Genomic DNA, 17,250 nt, shown 5'->3' with positions numbered 1-17,250 from the left:
ATTTTCTTTCAGATGAGGCTTCAGACGATGATCAGCAGGACTGTCTTCCCTGTGATGAGGGCTGCAAGAAATGCAAGCGCAGTAAGTAGACTGCGTCTGTCTCTCTGTTTTTTTTTTTTTTTTTTACTTCCCTGTCATACGTCACCAACTTAAACAGATGTTGTCCATTTAGAACCAGGAGGAACCAGAATGAAAGTGTGTATCCTCGGTAAAACATGCTGCAACTTGATCAACCATCAGCAAAACTTTAAGCCGCTGCAACTTGATGTTGTGATCCGCTGGATTTTACTCTGCTCAGCATCATTGTGTAATTGACACAAAGCATGAATCTTGTATGAAAAGAAAAAATATGAGATTGTAAACAACGATTTGCACAAACCCACCAATTGTGGTGTACATGAAGGCACAGTAAGATTTATTAAAAGTCGGGGCTTCCAGTTAGTATTTAGTACCATGTATTCCCCCTTTTGAATTTTCCACATTTTGTTATGTTACAACCACAAACTTCTAAGCGTTTCATGGGATTTGTTTTCGTCGTTTAAAACATTACAGCTTCAAGCGTGTCGCTACTATCTGTCCACACACATCTGCAGTCTGGATTTTTTTTTTTTTTTTTTGCTAATTTGTTGTTGCAAAACAGCTCAAGCTCAGACAGATTAGATGGAGAGAAACTAGAAACAGCAGTTTCCAAGTCTTGCCACAGATTCCCAATTGAATTTAGGCCTGGAGTTTAAAAAAAAAAAAACAAAACAAAAAAACACACACACACACATTCTGACACATGGATATGCTGTAACCAAACCTGTATGTTTATGGACCCAAGCCCAAATCTTTTGGCCTGTTTGAGCCCCATCTATTTAAAGCAGTTTTGCTCCCGCTGAAGATGGGAAGGGCGTGTTCAGATTGAGCTGCAGCCTTTATTTTGATGACTAATTTTTAATTTTTGTCTCATCTGACCAGAGAACCTTCTTCTACATGCTTGCTGTGTCCTGTGACACAGCAAGCATGTAGGTTTCAAACCAAGTTTGAAACATGGTTTCGTATGTTCTTTATTTTCAACAGTGACGTTTTTCCTGCTCCTCCAAATGTGTGGAGTGAAATGTAATAGTAATATATAGTAGTTGTCCTGCTGTAATTTTTTAAATCGTGGATAATGAAAGAATTTGTTGTTTACTTTGCAAGACTGTGAGTTGCATTTATAAACGATGTGACTGATTTCTGCTCCTCACCCTCTACATGAGACACTTACTTTGAAATACAACTTGTTCTCAAAGTGAGTTCAGGGTTGAGACTGCATGGATGTTGGGCAGCTCATAGTCAGGGTGACAAAGTAGGTTGTTGTTTCATCCTGACGCTCTGTTAGTTACACTCTAACTCTAACGCCATGTTAGATATACAGTCTGCAATGCCACAGAAAGACAAACCTTCTTCCTCTTGGAGATGATTATCACATGCAGCTGAAAGTTGTTATTGTGAAGTGAACTCATCTGAGGCAGAGATGGGCTGTTATTATGTCATTATGTGTTTCGTCTGGAATATTGCTTCAGTCTGGCTGCCTGCTACCCATCACCTCCCCGCGCTGAATGTATCAGTCAGCAGAGGAGGGATTTAAGATGATCGGCGCTTCTGCTAAACATGATGCTGGAGGGTAAAAGTTAGGGCACCGGGTTAGAAATGTTGGTAAAATGCTTGTTAATGTTGAAGGTCCTGTGTGAGGAAAGACATTTTTATCCTTTTATGTAGCTTTTTTTTTTTTAGATTGTAAGCCAAACTTAGATCTGATACTGCAATATTAGTCATAATGTCATTTTTTTTTTTTTTCATATTTTGCAATGTTACAATCTCAAATGTGAATGTACTTAATTGTGGTTTGGTCTTTTAGACCTTCACATGGTTGTGAAGTGGAAGGAAAATGATTGTGTCTTAAATAAAAACATTAAAGTTTTGTAGTTTTGACTCAGTCCTACAGAGTCAAAGTTACTACATACAGCTGCAATTTCAGACCTTTGTTGTGTCTCCACCAGCTTCGAACATCCAGAGATGGAAATTTTTGCTCTTTGATTTTTTTTAAACTCGCTCAAGCTCAGTCAGATTTCATTTTATGTAGGGGTACGTTGACCCTGCGGCAAATTTTTTAAAAGAAATAATTTTTCTTCCATTTCACAGCTTTGCAAAACTTTGTGCTTATCCATCACATAAAAGTGAAATATAAGACATTGAAGTTTATTGTTTAAAAAATATAAAAAGAAATTCATATTTTTAACTCTAAGTCTTGCATAAGGTCACGGAGATGTTGTGGAATAATTGCATCTGCGGTTTAGGCTTCATGTTAGATCTGTAAGGGTTAATGTTGAAGTAATACCATCTGTGGATCCGTTTGTTATACAAGGCTTTCTTTTGTATCTATCATAGTCCCTTTAATCCTCCAAACATACTAATCATTCTTTCCAAACCACATGCTAGAGGTTTGGAAATCTTCTAGAAACACAATGTTTTCATGTTTTTCTGGTGCTGAGTGTACTTCCAGGATCATCTCTGGGGTCACTTTCCTGTCTTATTCAAAGGATAAAGAATCTTATCTTGGTTTTCTCCTCCTCAGCACATGTCTGCTTGATTAAAAAAAAAAAAGTTTCTAAGCGTTACTGCTGATGCATCTCTTTTCATCTAGTCTGATGTCAAAACAGAAGATAAATCTGAAACTTGGACCTCCCTCTGTGAGCATATTGTGCAGCTCAGGTATGCAGAGGAAGATTTTGGGGATCTTGGACAAAAATAATTTCTATGCGGCTTCTAGTACTTTTTTTTTTTTTCTAGGATGTGAATTCCTGTATCTAAGGAACAATGGCGGCCGCTAAAAGAACAGATAGATGCGTAAAGGAAGTGGCCTTCAAATTTCTAAGACTCGAAAAGAGAATATTTTCTCGATTGGACTAAAAGTGTGAGAGATCCCTCTTTACCGTCGCTGTTAAAAGACAAAGTGAGGGAGTATCTCCTGGAAGACGCCCTCCAGCAGAGCTGCACGGGCTTGCAGAGTGAATGCCAAGTAGAAGTGAAGGCAACATGTGGAGACCCAGCACCTTTACTGAGTCACTCTGATAAGGCTCTTTATAGTCCACATTCTCCAAATCACGTCCTTATATTCATCCCTTCCTTTTTTTAACGTCGGTATTGTTCGATATTTTTGCACAGCCAGCTCGGTGCTCACTTTGACTCACTTTTCACCACATTTTTCATTTATCCCCTTTCTTTCCCTGACAGTCGCAGAATGCCAGATCAACCAGCTGACGTGATAAGTTTAGGCACCACATTCATCAGTCATCTCCCTAGATTGCACTGCCTTTCACTTTTAATCGAACTGAAGCACCTTAAAGTGATTGTGTGCGCTCACATCACACATGCCTCTTAATTGCTGACATGATGTGCAGCTTTTCAATGCACTTAGGGGCAAAAAAAAAAAAAAAAAATAGTAAATGTGAGTGCTTGCACATTCCACAAGTCAATACCTCAGGATGTGTACGGCAGCTGAAATCCTCCCCTCCTCCTGCTTTGCACCGTTAATATTTATGCGGGCGCTATTTTCTCCCTCTCATAGACACAGCCTGCAGGCACGATTTCCGGCTCCTCACCCGAGTATTTCTCCTATACCGCCGTCCCCTCCCGCCTTCCCCTTCTCCCAGTCTTTCTATCCCTGTATGAGTAATTGCTTTCACAGGTTGTGGCTTGTTGACGGCATTGAAGTGCAAACTGGTGCAGTGTTAAGTTGAGGGTGCTGGAAGGAGACAGAAAGAGGAATGGGATGTGGGGGTTGCGGAGGGTTTTTCTTGAGAGGATTAATGCCCCAAGGGAAGATCTGCAGGCGCGTCTTTTTAAGCCGTCCTTTACCTCCCCTCCCTGCCTGTCTGATCCTTTATTTCTTTTTTCTTTTACCCACACTGCTCACTCTCTCCGTCCTTGAAGATGTTGTGACATTGTTGCATCCGGAGGTGACAGTCAGGGTCCTCCGGAGTTACCAGCCGAATGGTTTTGATAGACAGCTCAGATTAATTAGTTTGAGGGGGGGAAAATGACCTCACTCTCTGGTCTTTGTAGAAAATCAACCTCTCACGAACTCACTTGAAGTGATTATTGGGGTCTGCTATAATGTTCCAGTTTGTTTGTATTATCCCTGGTAATACAGACCAGGGTGTTAACAGAATTGTGGCAATACTTAAATATAACCTTTAATGTAGCATAATCTCACCCTGGACATTTTTTAAAATCCAGCTTTTAATTTGAGCATCCATTTTAAGTTGGGTGAAATCCCTCTTTAACTTTATTTATTTATTTATTTTGAAGGCTTAATTCAAATCGATTCAGTTAATTTTTATTAAAGCACCAACACTTTACAAGATCAAACCTCTTTAAAAACATCTGGAAACGGATCAATCCAAACATGCACACAGATGCAAAAATGTTTGATTTATTATTAATATTATTATTATGATCACACTCGGGTGATGACGGAATAAAGCAGATCTATGCATCGTACTCTACGGTAACCTGATGCGTGAGATTAGAGTGCCACCTGCTGGTGTTAACAGAAACTGCTTTTAGAACAGCGCTCTTCAACCTCTTCAGAGTCTTTTTGACCAATTTCACATCTGAATTTGTCTCCAATCAGAAAACACATTCAAATTAGTTCATTTTGTTTCTATGTAAAGATGGAAGGGCAGAAGATAAGAATGATCCCAGTATAACGATTTTGTTTTCGTCTTCCTTCATATCAAATTAACATTACCATTAATTACAATAGGATTTTTCTTATTTCAAACATTTAATTGTTTTACTGTTTCAGTCCATCAAAAGTAAAAAAAAAAAAAAATCACCGAAGACGTAAGAAATAATTTAATTAAAAAGAATGTAAGATGTATATGTTTTTTTTATTTTCATGGTAAAGAGTTTTTACTAAAAATAGTTTTTCCCTATTTTTGTACCAACCTTTTGGCTGCCTGATGATGTTGTAACTTCTAATGTGTGTTTCTCTCAGCAGTTTTGCTCAAAATAATTTCGTAGCTGTACCAGAAATCTGAAAGCCAATAAAACTAATTATAAGACAGTTTCGGGTTTAAATCAATAGTTAATCTGATTTGTGTTTTAAAAGGATTCTTGTAGGAACTTGATGACTAACCTTTTGAGTTTACTGCCGCTGGTCTGCTGCGTTTACCCTCAGCTATTGTTAAGTCATATTATTGGTGCTGCAGTCACATCTTTTACAAAGCTGAATAAACTTTGTTTTAAATCTTTACTGCGCCTACATTTTAGAGTCGTTCCTTCATGCACTTATTGGATGACATGAGACGGGAAAATCATTATTATTTTCTGCTCTCTTTAAAAATAAAAGAAGATTGTTTGATTTCACTCCATTGTTGGTCAAAGTTGCATAAGACGGGCTGAGAAGACGCCGACTGCGAATCTGTTTTTACAATTTCTCGTAATTTCCAGATGATTCGGGAGATCAGAAGCAGAAAACCGCCTGCCTGGAATGTGAAGATGGATACTATCTGTGAGTATCTTCGGATCGCTGCTTCATCACCGTCGTCCAGCTCCAAGCTCTCGCACCGACGCTGAACTTCCCGTGCCGGCTGCAGGTTTGGCGCTGACTGCCATCAGTCCTGTCCGGATCGGACCTTCGAAGTGAAGGAGACCATGACGTGTTCTTCGTGTGAAGACCCAGTCTGCGGCGTCTGTGACCAGTCCCAGTGCTACTTGTGTGACGACGGATTCTACGTCTCTGGTAACATCAGAAAAACACGTATTTCAGTCCTCCGGTTGTATTTCCTTGTTACTTTTTTATTGATTATTTGTATTCACTTTAAGTGTTTTAGTCACCAGCTGTTGAATGAATTTCAACCCTACATGTTGGACTTGGACGAAGCAAAATGTATTTTATGTGGTGCAGATAAATGTATCCTCACTTGTGCGTACAGATGGAGAGTGTGTGGATCACTGCCAGGAAGGATTCTTTGTGCATAAGGAAAGCCAGGAATGTGAACCTTGTCACAAAGACTGTCGCTCCTGTGGAGGGCCCAGATCTGACGACTGCGACTCCTGTGAAGACGGCTTCACTCTGAAAGATGGGCAGTGTCTCGACGGGAAGCAGCTCGCTACTTGTCCCGAGAGACAGTTCAAAACCAGTGCGTCTGATTGTTAATAGTTCCTCGTTATACTAAATATTCAAAATCCAGTCACTTTGAAATATGAATCTGCTATGAACTTTGTTCTTCAAACCAAAATGAACTTTGAAATGATTACTCTGGTTTCTGTTCTCTGTTTGCATCAGATCAAGGCAAATGTGAACTGTGTCACTCCTCCTGTAAGAGCTGCTTTGCTGCAGGGAAGGAAAACTGCAGCAGCTGCAACTCTGGTAAACCAACCGGACACGCTTTTTCTATCCATCAAAAACCTTGTTAGGACTGAGCAACATGGCTTAAGAATAAAATCTTTTTTTTTTCTTTTATGCAAAATCTGACTTCCGATTTTCTTGCTTTCTTTTCTCGAAAAGAAATATGTTACAGAAATGTTTTCAAATAAGGGCTTTTACTTCAGTCATTCCTTCTGTAGCCTGGCCTCTATTCAAAGTCCAAATAAGTAGAAGCTGCCAAATGAGAACAAAGGCCCTCGGTGGGCTGACATCACCTGGAACTACAGAAACCAAGGAGTGAATTGGTGAAAAAAAAAAAAAAAAAAACAAATCCAGATTTTCCGAAAAAGTAAACTTTAAGAACTGAAAGTACCTTCCAAATGAAGGAAAACATCCTGGGATGTTCAGGAACCGCCAGGACTCCAGCTCCTCATGCTCTCTGTAGTCCCACTTCCCTTCTTGGGAAACGTTTTATGGTCAAACCACACAAAGATTGAGTTATTTGACCACACTTATGAGAAGACCCTATGTAAAAGCTTTTAAACCAAGCCCTGTGGTGGCGGCATCATTCCATCTAGTTTGCTGCAATGCAGTGCAGATGACTGAGTCGTGTGTATTTCCTTAGCTTCACGTCGGACGATTAGCTGGATGGCAGAAACGTGGACACAGCGCTGTAATCCAACGGGAAAACACAAACAATCATCTGAACTGATTTTGGAAAGGACAAAGCAAGCAAACATTAAGCTTTTTAATTAACTTTATACATATCTATAATTCAATAGGTTTTTAGTGTTCCCATGATGGGTTAGTACAAACTTGTGTATTTTCCAATGTTTCTCTTGCAAAGATGCTGGTGTATCAATATCCTCTTTTGTGTGATTGACATAATTTGTGTTTTTTTTCTTTGCCTTTAGAACACTTTTTGACTCTGAATCACACTTGCGTGTCTCATTGTCCATCTGGGACATTTGGCAACAAGACATCTGGCCAGTGTGATCCCTGCCTGAGCGGATGTGTCGTGTGTCAGGAAGCCCAAGCCTGTCAGCGATGTCGTACAGGACTTTATCTGCAAAATGGAACCTGCGTGGTGGAGTGTCAGAGGTGCCCTCCCTGTCTTCTCCGTTTTTACTACTTGCACAAATCGCCCGGCACGTAGCTGCTAGCAGTCACTCAGACGTTTGGGCCTCTCTCTGCCTCGTCCTCAGAGGGTTCCCACAGGGTGAAGAATGCCACCAATGTGCCCCGGAGTGTGGATCCTGCAAAGAGCGTCCTTCCAACTGTTTGAGCTGTGAGAGAGGCTTTCTGTTGCTGGACAACTCCTGCTTGTCCTCCTGTCCAGAGGGCTACTATGACAACAGCAAAGAGTGCCTGCGCTGCCCACAGCACTGTAGCGAGTGCAGTCAGGACGGCCTCTGCAAGAGTAAGCAGGAATGGAGGATGTGGTGAAAAGGATTACAGACATGCTGATTTGAAAGGGATTTACTTTAGAGCTGAATAGTCGAAAAGAGGAAGCTTACAGAAAGAAGGTGAAAGAGAAAAAAACAGGAAATTTAGATACTTCTCTGTCTGCTTTCTCAACAGCAGAGAATCTAAATTGAGAAAACACGAACACAGCTAAATGAAAACATGAAGTAGGAACAACGGAAGGACAATGCTGCTTTTTATTAGTTTCCAAGTTCTGCAGATGCTTAGAGTGAAGAGAAAATTGAATTTTCAATGGATTATTTAACATTGTGTTTGAAGTAATAAAAAAATGAATTGGGGAAAAAAAAACGTATTTGAATATAACATGAAACAAATGGAGAACAATCAAAAAAGTATCTTTCTGACAAATCTTTCTAAAAAAACAGCAAAATAAAAACAATAAAAAGAAAAACAAAATTTACTTTTAAAAAATTATTTGTGTCTATATGGGAATAAGTGCATCATTTTTAAAAGAAATAACTGATTGTATTAAAAACTATATACAAAAAAAACAGAAAAATCAAAAAATATCAGTCATCTTTAAAGAAACAAGTTAACAATTTGTATTAAATTAGAATGCATGACATGTTATTTAAACCTGTTAAGATTGGATTGATGTTATATTTCTCCATAGAAATTGAAAGTAAAATGATAACATGGCTAAAGTGACTGGAACAGAATATTAAGTTGTAAATCTCACAGGCATTGATGGTGTTACTTTATAAGATTTAAGTTATTTTACAAATATTTGCTTGAGATTTTTAAAAATTTGATATTTTTTGCTTTTTCTTTATAATTACGTAAAATTGAATAATTGTAATTAATTAATTGAATTACGCTGTTCCAACAAAGACCACAACAATTTTGGGTCAATGTGGTCAGAATTTGATTAAACCAAAAAAATAGTTGCTTGCTTTGTAACGTAGACCATTATTAAAAGTTGATGTAATTAGATTAGCTAACTCTTTTTTTTTCTTTTTTTTAGCTATTAAAAAAAAGCATTTATGATGTGACCTGATCTGACCCTTCAAAAAAAGATGAGGGATTTAAAAGAGGCTAAAAAAATGTTGGTAACTGTGTTGTTTTTGGTAAATCATGGTAATTCGTTTTGCTAAACTAAATGAGTGAACTGGAAAAATAAATTTAAAATTTCTTTAATAAACCACCTGAACATTACTGTCCCGTGTTTCGTTACATCAACTTGTGCTTATTGCATGATTTATCTTCTCTGTTTCAGAATGTGCAGATTCTTACGTCCTTTACGAGGCTGAGTGTGTGGACGAGTGTCCCAAAGGTTACTTCAACAATGAGCAGGAGCAAGAGTGCATGCAGTGTCATGCCGACTGTGCTTCATGTGACGGACCCGACGACAAAGACTGCAACGTGTGTCGCAACCCTAAAGCGGTCCGATACGATGGAGAATGTCTGGCCAGGTGTCCAAGCAACACCTACCATGATGAGGACAACAATGAATGCACAGGTAGGGAAGGTGGAGACTTATCCCATGATAAAAGCAATAATGTATGAAAAAAAGCTAAAATTATAGTTTTCCCCTCCACAAAGTTTCCCACGAGTTTTCTTGGATACAGCTGACTCCTTCTGGAAGGTCCTAATGGCTTCTTCTTCCTGCAGCTTGTGACAAGTCGTGTCTGACCTGCTCTGGCCATGAACCCACCGAATGCCTCAGCTGTGACGCCAACAGACGCGTGGATGAGAGCGGAGGCTGTGTGTGGAGCAGTCAGTGCTCCATGGACTCGTACGTGGACCTGAACGGTGATTGCCAGCGGTGCCACACCCAGTGCCGCCGCTGTGACGGTCCAGGCAAAGACCACTGCCTCAGCTGCAATGAGCCGCACCTCCTGCTGAGTGAGTCGCCGTGATGTCCGTCTGGATGCATTCGGCGTAGGAAACTTTTAACATCTCTGTGGCTGCGCCCTTTAGACGCCACCTGTGTGAAGAAGTGTCCGGTGGGCTATTACGTCGAAGACAAAGTTGATCCTGCGTGTGAACGGTGCCACCCGAGCTGCGAGTCCTGCTTTGGTCATCACAGTCAACACTGCAAAACCTGCAAACCAGGATTTTTCAAACAGGCCAGCAGCTGTGTTGAAACCTGCTCTGAGAGGTTTGAAAACATAAAAAAAAAAAAAACTTTCCTGATTGCTGTAATGTACTCTACATGCTTATCCTCCTTCAATTTCAGCCACTTTGGCAACAAGACCACCATGCTTTGTGAGCGATGTGACCCCTCCTGCAACCAGTGTGTGGGCAGTGGCAACACATACTGTCTGAACTGCAGGGAGGGCTATGTGTTCATGAGGCCGTGGGGGCAATGCCTGAAGAGCTGCCCTCCAGGGTATTACAAAGATATCTGGTCCAGAGACTGTCACAAGTGTCACCCCACCTGCAAGACCTGCAATGGTAAAGAAAAGCTGCCGTGGCTTTCTGATGCTCTGTGGTTTTCATCTCTTCTTCCTGTGCTTCAAGAGGCGCGGTGAGAGATAAACCATAGACACATCAGTATTTGCTGAAATGATCTCTCTGTAGAGATGATTGGTTTCAGATGAAACATCTTCATCAGGCCTCTTTTTAAACTGAGAATGGATGCTGAAACAGTTATAAGATTTTGATAAGATGTGCTTATTTATTTATTTATTTTAAATTATGGTTCATGTGTCAAAGATATTGTGCTCCATGTAATTTCTCTGTTCCTCCAGATGAGGGCGCTTTGTCCTGTTTGTCCTGTTATGATGGCTTCACCTTTGAGGGTGGATTCTGTGACAACCCCTGTTTCATAGGCTCCTACCCGGCCTCTAAGGTAACAGAAAAAACACACAACACTAACAAACAAAATTATAAACACGGAAACACGACAAGCAATTAAGAGATTTGACTCAATTCAATAAATTAATAAAATGTGAACGAAACAGGAGCAAGTTTCATGAGAAGATAATATTTATCCTCTCTGCGTATTGTCACATGTCCGCTGTAGATCTCTCTAGAGTTATCATTTCAGTTCAAAGCGTATTAGATTTGGTTTAAGTGGACGGCCATGTCTTGGTAAGCCTGTAATGGTCTACATCCCTGTGTTTATGCTGAGATTAAATATCGCACACTCTGAATCTGTTTAATAATTAGCTGTCTTCAGAAGAGAGTTGGTAGTGCCCCGTTTTACTAATGCAATAATTTAACAAACCAGAAACAACTCTTGTTTAACTTTTGGCTTTAGCAGCTGCAATAATAAATAATATGTCAGAGTTACGTAATATTGTACTTAATATTACGCTTGTGAAATTGTTAGGAAATAAATCTAAAAGCAAAACAAAAGCTATAGATGTGGGCTAATTTTTTTCCCCTTCAGGATTTGAAGCGTGATGACCCACAATGCAGACATTGTGACCAATCGTGTGAGGGCTGCTGGGGCCCCAGCATGTGGCAGTGCACCGTCTGCCACCCGAGCCACATCCTGGCCGACGACGGCCGCTGCTTGAGCTGCTGTGGAAAGAAGACGCCACGCGACGATCAACCAATACCCAGAGAGTGCTGCGACTGCGAGGCATCATACAGTAAACAAGAACACACTGCATCAACCATCAGGCCTCTATGGTCATCTCATCAATGGAAATGTCTTCCCTGGATTTGTGAATAGAAACATTTTTAATCATAAACTAGATTTTTTGAGTGGAAATCATGTTGCACCTGTAACATGATTTCCACTTGCAGTGCTTTTTACAACTTAATGTATTCATTTAAAACGTTTTTCCAAGAGAGTGTTTTAAGTTTTACTTCACAACAAAACAGCAGTTTGCAATGTTAATAAGTAATTCTTTCAGCAATTTACTTTTTTCACCAGAAACCTGATACTTTCCGACAAAGCTGACAGGTTTTACTTGACAGAAACCTGAATCTTTCTGTTAAGACGAAACTGAAAGTTTTGTGTCTGTTGTGCTGTTGTGCTTTGGTTAATGCGTCATATTTTATGATGTAAGAAGACAACATTTATGACATAGGATAATAATTTCAGGCCTCAGAAAGGCTTTAATGAATTAAATAGATCTAAAAATGACAGATCCAGGTTTCCAGCAATTACAACAGGCTTTACAGAGAATGTAAAAACTTCGCATCCAGTTTCCTGTCATCTCAAAACTAAAATAAACAGTAAACAGAAAATACTCCTCCAAGGGCTTTTAATACATTCCCAAAAACATAATAAAACTGAACTATTTATAAATGGGCAATAGTTTGTCGTACAACTTTCACATACGATTATGTAAAAAAATAATTCATGTTCATAGACTTGTAAGGCTTTTGCTGTATATACACATTAAATACCTAAAAACATTTTTTTTCTTCTAATCATTCGCAAATGTTTGACTATAACTAATAAAAAGGAAAAAAAAAATGCTTGGTCATTCAAGCTTAGTGTTTCCTCCCCCAGCCCCCAAACGGTTTATCATCTTAATCAGCATGGCTGATAAAACCAAGACCTTGATATCAAGGATCAACACATTCAAATCCTGCGGTATAACTTCTTAAAGCATCTTTGTGTATTCTGCTTTTAATACCACAAATCTGGTCAAATGTAGGATTTGAGACAGATAGTTCAGCTCCAACAGAAACCTGATACTTTCCGACAAAGCTGACAGGTTTTACTTGACAGAAACCTGAATCTTTCTGTTAAGACGAAACTGAAAGTTTTGTGTCTGTTGTGCTGTTGTGCTTTGGTTAATGCGTCATATTTTATGATGTAAGAAGACAACATTTATGACATAGGATAATAATTTCAGGCCTCAGAAAGGCTTTAATGAATTAAATAGATCTAAAAATGACAGATCCAGGTTTCCAGCAATTACAACAGGCTTTACAGAGAATGTAAAAACTTCGCATCCAGTTTCCTGTCATCTCAAAACTAAAATAAACAGTAAACAGAAAATACTCCTCCAAGGGCTTTTAATACATTCCCAAAAACATAATAAAACTGAACTATTTATAAATGGGCAATAGTTTGTCGTACAACTTTCACATACGATTATGTAAAAAAATAATTCATGTTCATAGACTTGTAAGGCTTTTGCTGTATATACACATTAAATACCTAAAAACATTTTTTTTCTTCTAATCATTCGCAAATGTTTGACTATAACTAATAAAAAGGAAAAAAAAAATGCTTGGTCATTCAAGCTTAGTGTTTCCTCCCCCAGCCCCCAAACGGTTTATCATCTTAATCAGCATGGCTGATAAAACCAAGACCTTGATATCAAGGATCAACACATTCAAATCCTGCGGTATAACTTCTTAAAGCATCTTTGTGTATTCTGCTTTTAATACCACAAATCTGGTCAAATGTAGGATTTGAGACAGATAGTTCAGCTCCAACAGAAACCTGATACTTTCCGACAAAGCTGACAGGTTTTACTTGACAGAAACCTGAATCTTTCTGTTAAGACGAAACTGAAAGTTTTGTGTCTGTTGTGCTGTTGTGCTTTGGTTAATGCGTCATATTTTATGATGTAAGAAGACAACATTTATGACATAGGATAATAATTTCAGGCCTCAGAAAGGCTTTAATGAATTAAATAGATCTAAAAATGACAGATCCAGGTTTCCAGCAATTACAACAGGCTTTACAGAGAATGTAAAAACTTCGCATCCAGTTTCCTGTCATCTCAAAACTAAAATAAACAGTAAACAGAAAATACTCCTCCAAGGGCTTTTAATACATTCCCAAAAACATAATAAAACTGAACTATTTATAAATGGGCAATAGTTTGTCGTACAACTTTCACATACGATTATGTAAAAAAATAATTCATGTTCATAGACTTGTAAGGCTTTTGCTGTATATACACATTAAATACCTAAAAACATTTTTTTTCTTCTAATCATTCGCAAATGTTTGACTATAACTAATAAAAAGGAAAAAAAAAATGCTTGGTCATTCAAGCTTAGTGTTTCCTCCCCCAGCCCCCAAACGGTTTATCATCTTAATCAGCATGGCTGATAAAACCAAGACCTTGATATCAAGGATCAACACATTCAAATCCTGCGGTATAACTTCTTAAAGCATCTTTGTGTATTCTGCTTTTAATACCACAAATCTGGTCAAATGTAGGATTTGAGACAGATAGTTCAGCTCCAACAGAAACCTGATACTTTCCGACAAAGCTGACAGGTTTTACTTGACAGAAACCTGAATCTTTCTGTTAAGACGAAACTGAAAGTTTTGTGTCTGTTGTGCTGTTGTGCTTTGGTTAATGCGTCATATTTTATGATGTAAGAAGACAACATTTATGACATAGGATAATAATTTCAGGCCTCAGAAAGGCTTTAATGAATTAAATAGATCTAAAAATGACAGATCCAGGTTTCCAGCAATTACAACAGGCTTTACAGAGAATGTAAAAACTTCGCATCCAGTTTCCTGTCATCTCAAAACTAAAATAAACAGTAAACAGAAAATACTCCTCCAAGGGCTTTTAATACATTCCCAAAAACATAATAAAACTGAACTATTTATAAATGGGCAATAGTTTGTCGTACAACTTTCACATACGATTATGTAAAAAAATAATTCATGTTCATAGACTTGTAAGGCTTTTGCTGTATATACACATTAAATACCTAAAAACATTTTTTTTCTTCTAATCATTCGCAAATGTTTGACTATAACTAATAAAAAGGAAAAAAAAAATGCTTGGTCATTCAAGCTTAGTGTTTCCTCCCCCAGCCCCCAAACGGTTTATCATCTTAATCAGCATGGCTGATAAAACCAAGACCTTGATATCAAGGATCAACACATTCAAATCCTGCGGTATAACTTCTTAAAGCATCTTTGTGTATTCTGCTTTTAATACCACAAATCTGGTCAAATGTAGGATTTGAGACAGATAGTTCAGCTCCAACAGAAACCTGATACTTTCCGACAAAGCTGACAGGTTTTACTTGACAGAAACCTGAATCTTTCTGTTAAGACGAAACTGAAAGTTTTGTGTCTGTTGTGCTGTTCTCTCTGCTGCTGCTTAAGCCATTAATAACAAGGTTTAAGCAGTAAAGATGTGTAGTGACATAATTAATCACGCTTCTTTGGCAATCTAAATGACAAGTCTGGCCGTGGCTGATGCTAGGAAACCGTTTTGGGTGTAGAGTGACATTTGATACAGTAGACCTGTTTTCAGGAATTGGGTGCAGTCGCTTAGTTCCAGTGAAAGTACATCCTAATCCTTCAGCACAACATGACATTTTGGGCAGCTATGTAGTCCCAGATTTGTGGGGACAGTTTGAGGATGTCACCTTCTTGTTCCAGCATGATCATAAACATATGGGACAGTTGACATGAAATAATCTGTCTGACCTGCAGAGAGTTCTGTCCTCAATCCAACAGAACATTTGTTGTCCAAATGTGATCAAACATCATTATCTTCTGTCATTGCTAATAAAATATGCATTATCTAATGTAATCTTACAAATATGTGTCTCCTCTGTTTTTTTCAGTGCGGTGTATCCTTGGTGTCAACTTTGTCATGAGTTCAGCTGAGGATTTGGAGAGCAGTGCCAGGTTCAATGTCATGGCCTGTGTCATGAGTATCGTTTTTCTGGGCGGAGGGATCTTTGTTTTGCTCTCCGTCCGCTCCAAGTGGTTCACCGTCAAGACCAAAACCAAAGATGGGGGGTATCAGAAACTGAACACGAACGATGACAGTCCGCCGCAGCCCACCGCCTCCTCGTTCGGGGAATACAGCGACAGACTCACGGAGTGTGAGAACGATGAGGAGTACGACGACGAGGACATCGTGTACATGAGTAAAGACGGAACGGTGTATCGGAAATTTAAGTACGGCCTTCTGGATGATGACGATGTTGAGCTGGAATATGACGATGAAAGCTACTCATACAGATGAAGCAAAGACATAAAAAATAGCTGCGCAAAAATGTTCTTCACACCTATTTTTGGTACCATTTTACAATAAATTAATTATTAACAAGTAATAACATTTTATTAGTGATGCTCTGAACACTATAAACCATTAATAAAGAATTATTGTGTATTATTTAAAAAAAAATGACAGGCATTAAAGGTGGAAAGTGCCTTGCTAAATAATTATTCTGAGTCTGAGAAGTCTCATTTATAACAGCTTATTAACATTTATGAAGCTTTAACAACCTAATTAATGACACATTTAAATAATTATTTGTGAGGGCAGTCTTATTTTAAAGTGGTAGATTTTGCTTATGACTATGTTTGTGAATATGTTTCTTGTTTAATAAGTGCTTAAACCGATATGTCAATGTAATTAAGTCAAATGATTTTTCTCTGTGATCTTAACTAAGATTATTAGGTTGAAGCAGGTTAATATCTTTTTATTTCTTGAAAAATGATGACTAAGGCTGTAATTTTTGTCTTTAAAATTCAGGAATCTCTTCCACATGTTTCCTGTCATGTTTGTATTTTTAAGTTTTTTGCTTACATGCAGTCCCTATAAATCTGGGACTCCATTTTAAAGTTTCAGGTTGTGACTAGCTAGTGTGACAGTGGAGAGATGGTGGGATTCACTCATCTGTCAGACTTTACTGTGATAACAGCAAGCTGGATGTAAACGGTGATGGCTGCTCCATGGTAACACAAACTAAGTTGTACCTAACAGTCATAAATAATAAAATATGTTGGTTTTTCCTATTTCCTCTTTTTTTTCTAACAAAAACATTAGCATTAATGTCTTAGATTTATTTAATAAGGAATACAAATTTCTTCTGTGGATTTTTATCTTATGCAATTGATCAAATTTTCTTGACGAGAAGACCGGGCACAGGAGAGCCCGCTTGTCCTGTGGGGACACACCCGGCAGGATAATACACTCTGGATTTATTCATGATAACAGGATTTCTGCTGTTTGGAGCTTGCGGATACCTGCTTGTTGACAAATTTGTGACTGACTTAGCCGAACTAGCAAACGCTCAGACTGTCGGTGTGAACAGAGACGCAAGTTGGATGCGAGTCTTACTGAGACTCGCATCGCCAGCTTGAGGACTAAACCTCACTGGAATCGATCTTGGAGAAGTTGCTAGCTTAGGTTCAGTGGAACGACCAGACTAATTAGGATAATTGGGAACTGAGATGTATTGGAGAGACTTTAGGGAAGATTGGAATTTATAATCTACCCGACCTAAGACTTTATGTATCTGAATTGGCCTTCCCCGTGTGGCCTTGGAAGGGCTGCATATTTCCAATCTCCTTGAAAATATCTAAACATAACGCCCCTTCCCACTTCACCCCTTCCTGTTATCCATGCAGCTGCAGCAGGGCCGAGCGCAAATCGTGACACCGCACCTCGTACTGGCACTTCCGGTGGCAGGTCTGACACCTGCCACAAGTGCCACTGCGTTCGGCTGAC

The 17,250-nt window shown here is 38.8% G+C and overlaps 1 protein-coding gene across 2 annotated transcripts in view; it reads left to right on the top strand.

Moving 5' to 3' along the window:
* The window catches only part of pcsk5b (proprotein convertase subtilisin/kexin type 5b), a 96,028-nt gene extending 79,493 nt beyond the window's left edge, over positions 1 to 16,535 (top strand). For both annotated transcript variants that reach the window (XM_088008834.1, XM_014998247.2), the window contains exons 24-37: positions 13 to 81; positions 5,482 to 5,542; positions 5,628 to 5,773; positions 5,967 to 6,173; positions 6,320 to 6,403; positions 7,315 to 7,501; positions 7,606 to 7,820; positions 9,102 to 9,344; positions 9,497 to 9,730; positions 9,806 to 9,986; positions 10,065 to 10,282; positions 10,579 to 10,679; positions 11,223 to 11,427; positions 15,353 to 16,535. In XM_088008834.1, the coding sequence (XP_087864960.1) occupies positions 13 to 81; positions 5,482 to 5,542; positions 5,628 to 5,773; positions 5,967 to 6,173; positions 6,320 to 6,403; positions 7,315 to 7,501; positions 7,606 to 7,820; positions 9,102 to 9,344; positions 9,497 to 9,730; positions 9,806 to 9,986; positions 10,065 to 10,282; positions 10,579 to 10,679; positions 11,223 to 11,427; positions 15,353 to 15,759 (2,558 nt within the window). In that variant the 3' untranslated portion in view covers positions 15,760 to 16,535. The remainder of the gene's footprint in view (positions 1 to 12; positions 82 to 5,481; positions 5,543 to 5,627; positions 5,774 to 5,966; positions 6,174 to 6,319; positions 6,404 to 7,314; positions 7,502 to 7,605; positions 7,821 to 9,101; positions 9,345 to 9,496; positions 9,731 to 9,805; positions 9,987 to 10,064; positions 10,283 to 10,578; positions 10,680 to 11,222; positions 11,428 to 15,352) is intronic.
* The last annotated feature ends 715 nt before the right edge of the window (positions 16,536 to 17,250 follow it).

The sequence above is a fragment of the Poecilia mexicana genome, unplaced genomic scaffold, assembly GCF_051168715.1.
Source record: "Poecilia mexicana isolate PSO_F unplaced genomic scaffold, ASM5116871v1 scaffold_9, whole genome shotgun sequence".
Lineage (NCBI taxonomy): Eukaryota > Metazoa > Chordata > Actinopteri > Cyprinodontiformes > Poeciliidae > Poecilia > Poecilia mexicana.
Note: the sequence above shows the minus strand (reverse complement) of the source record. Positions and strands in the feature narration are given on the sequence as shown.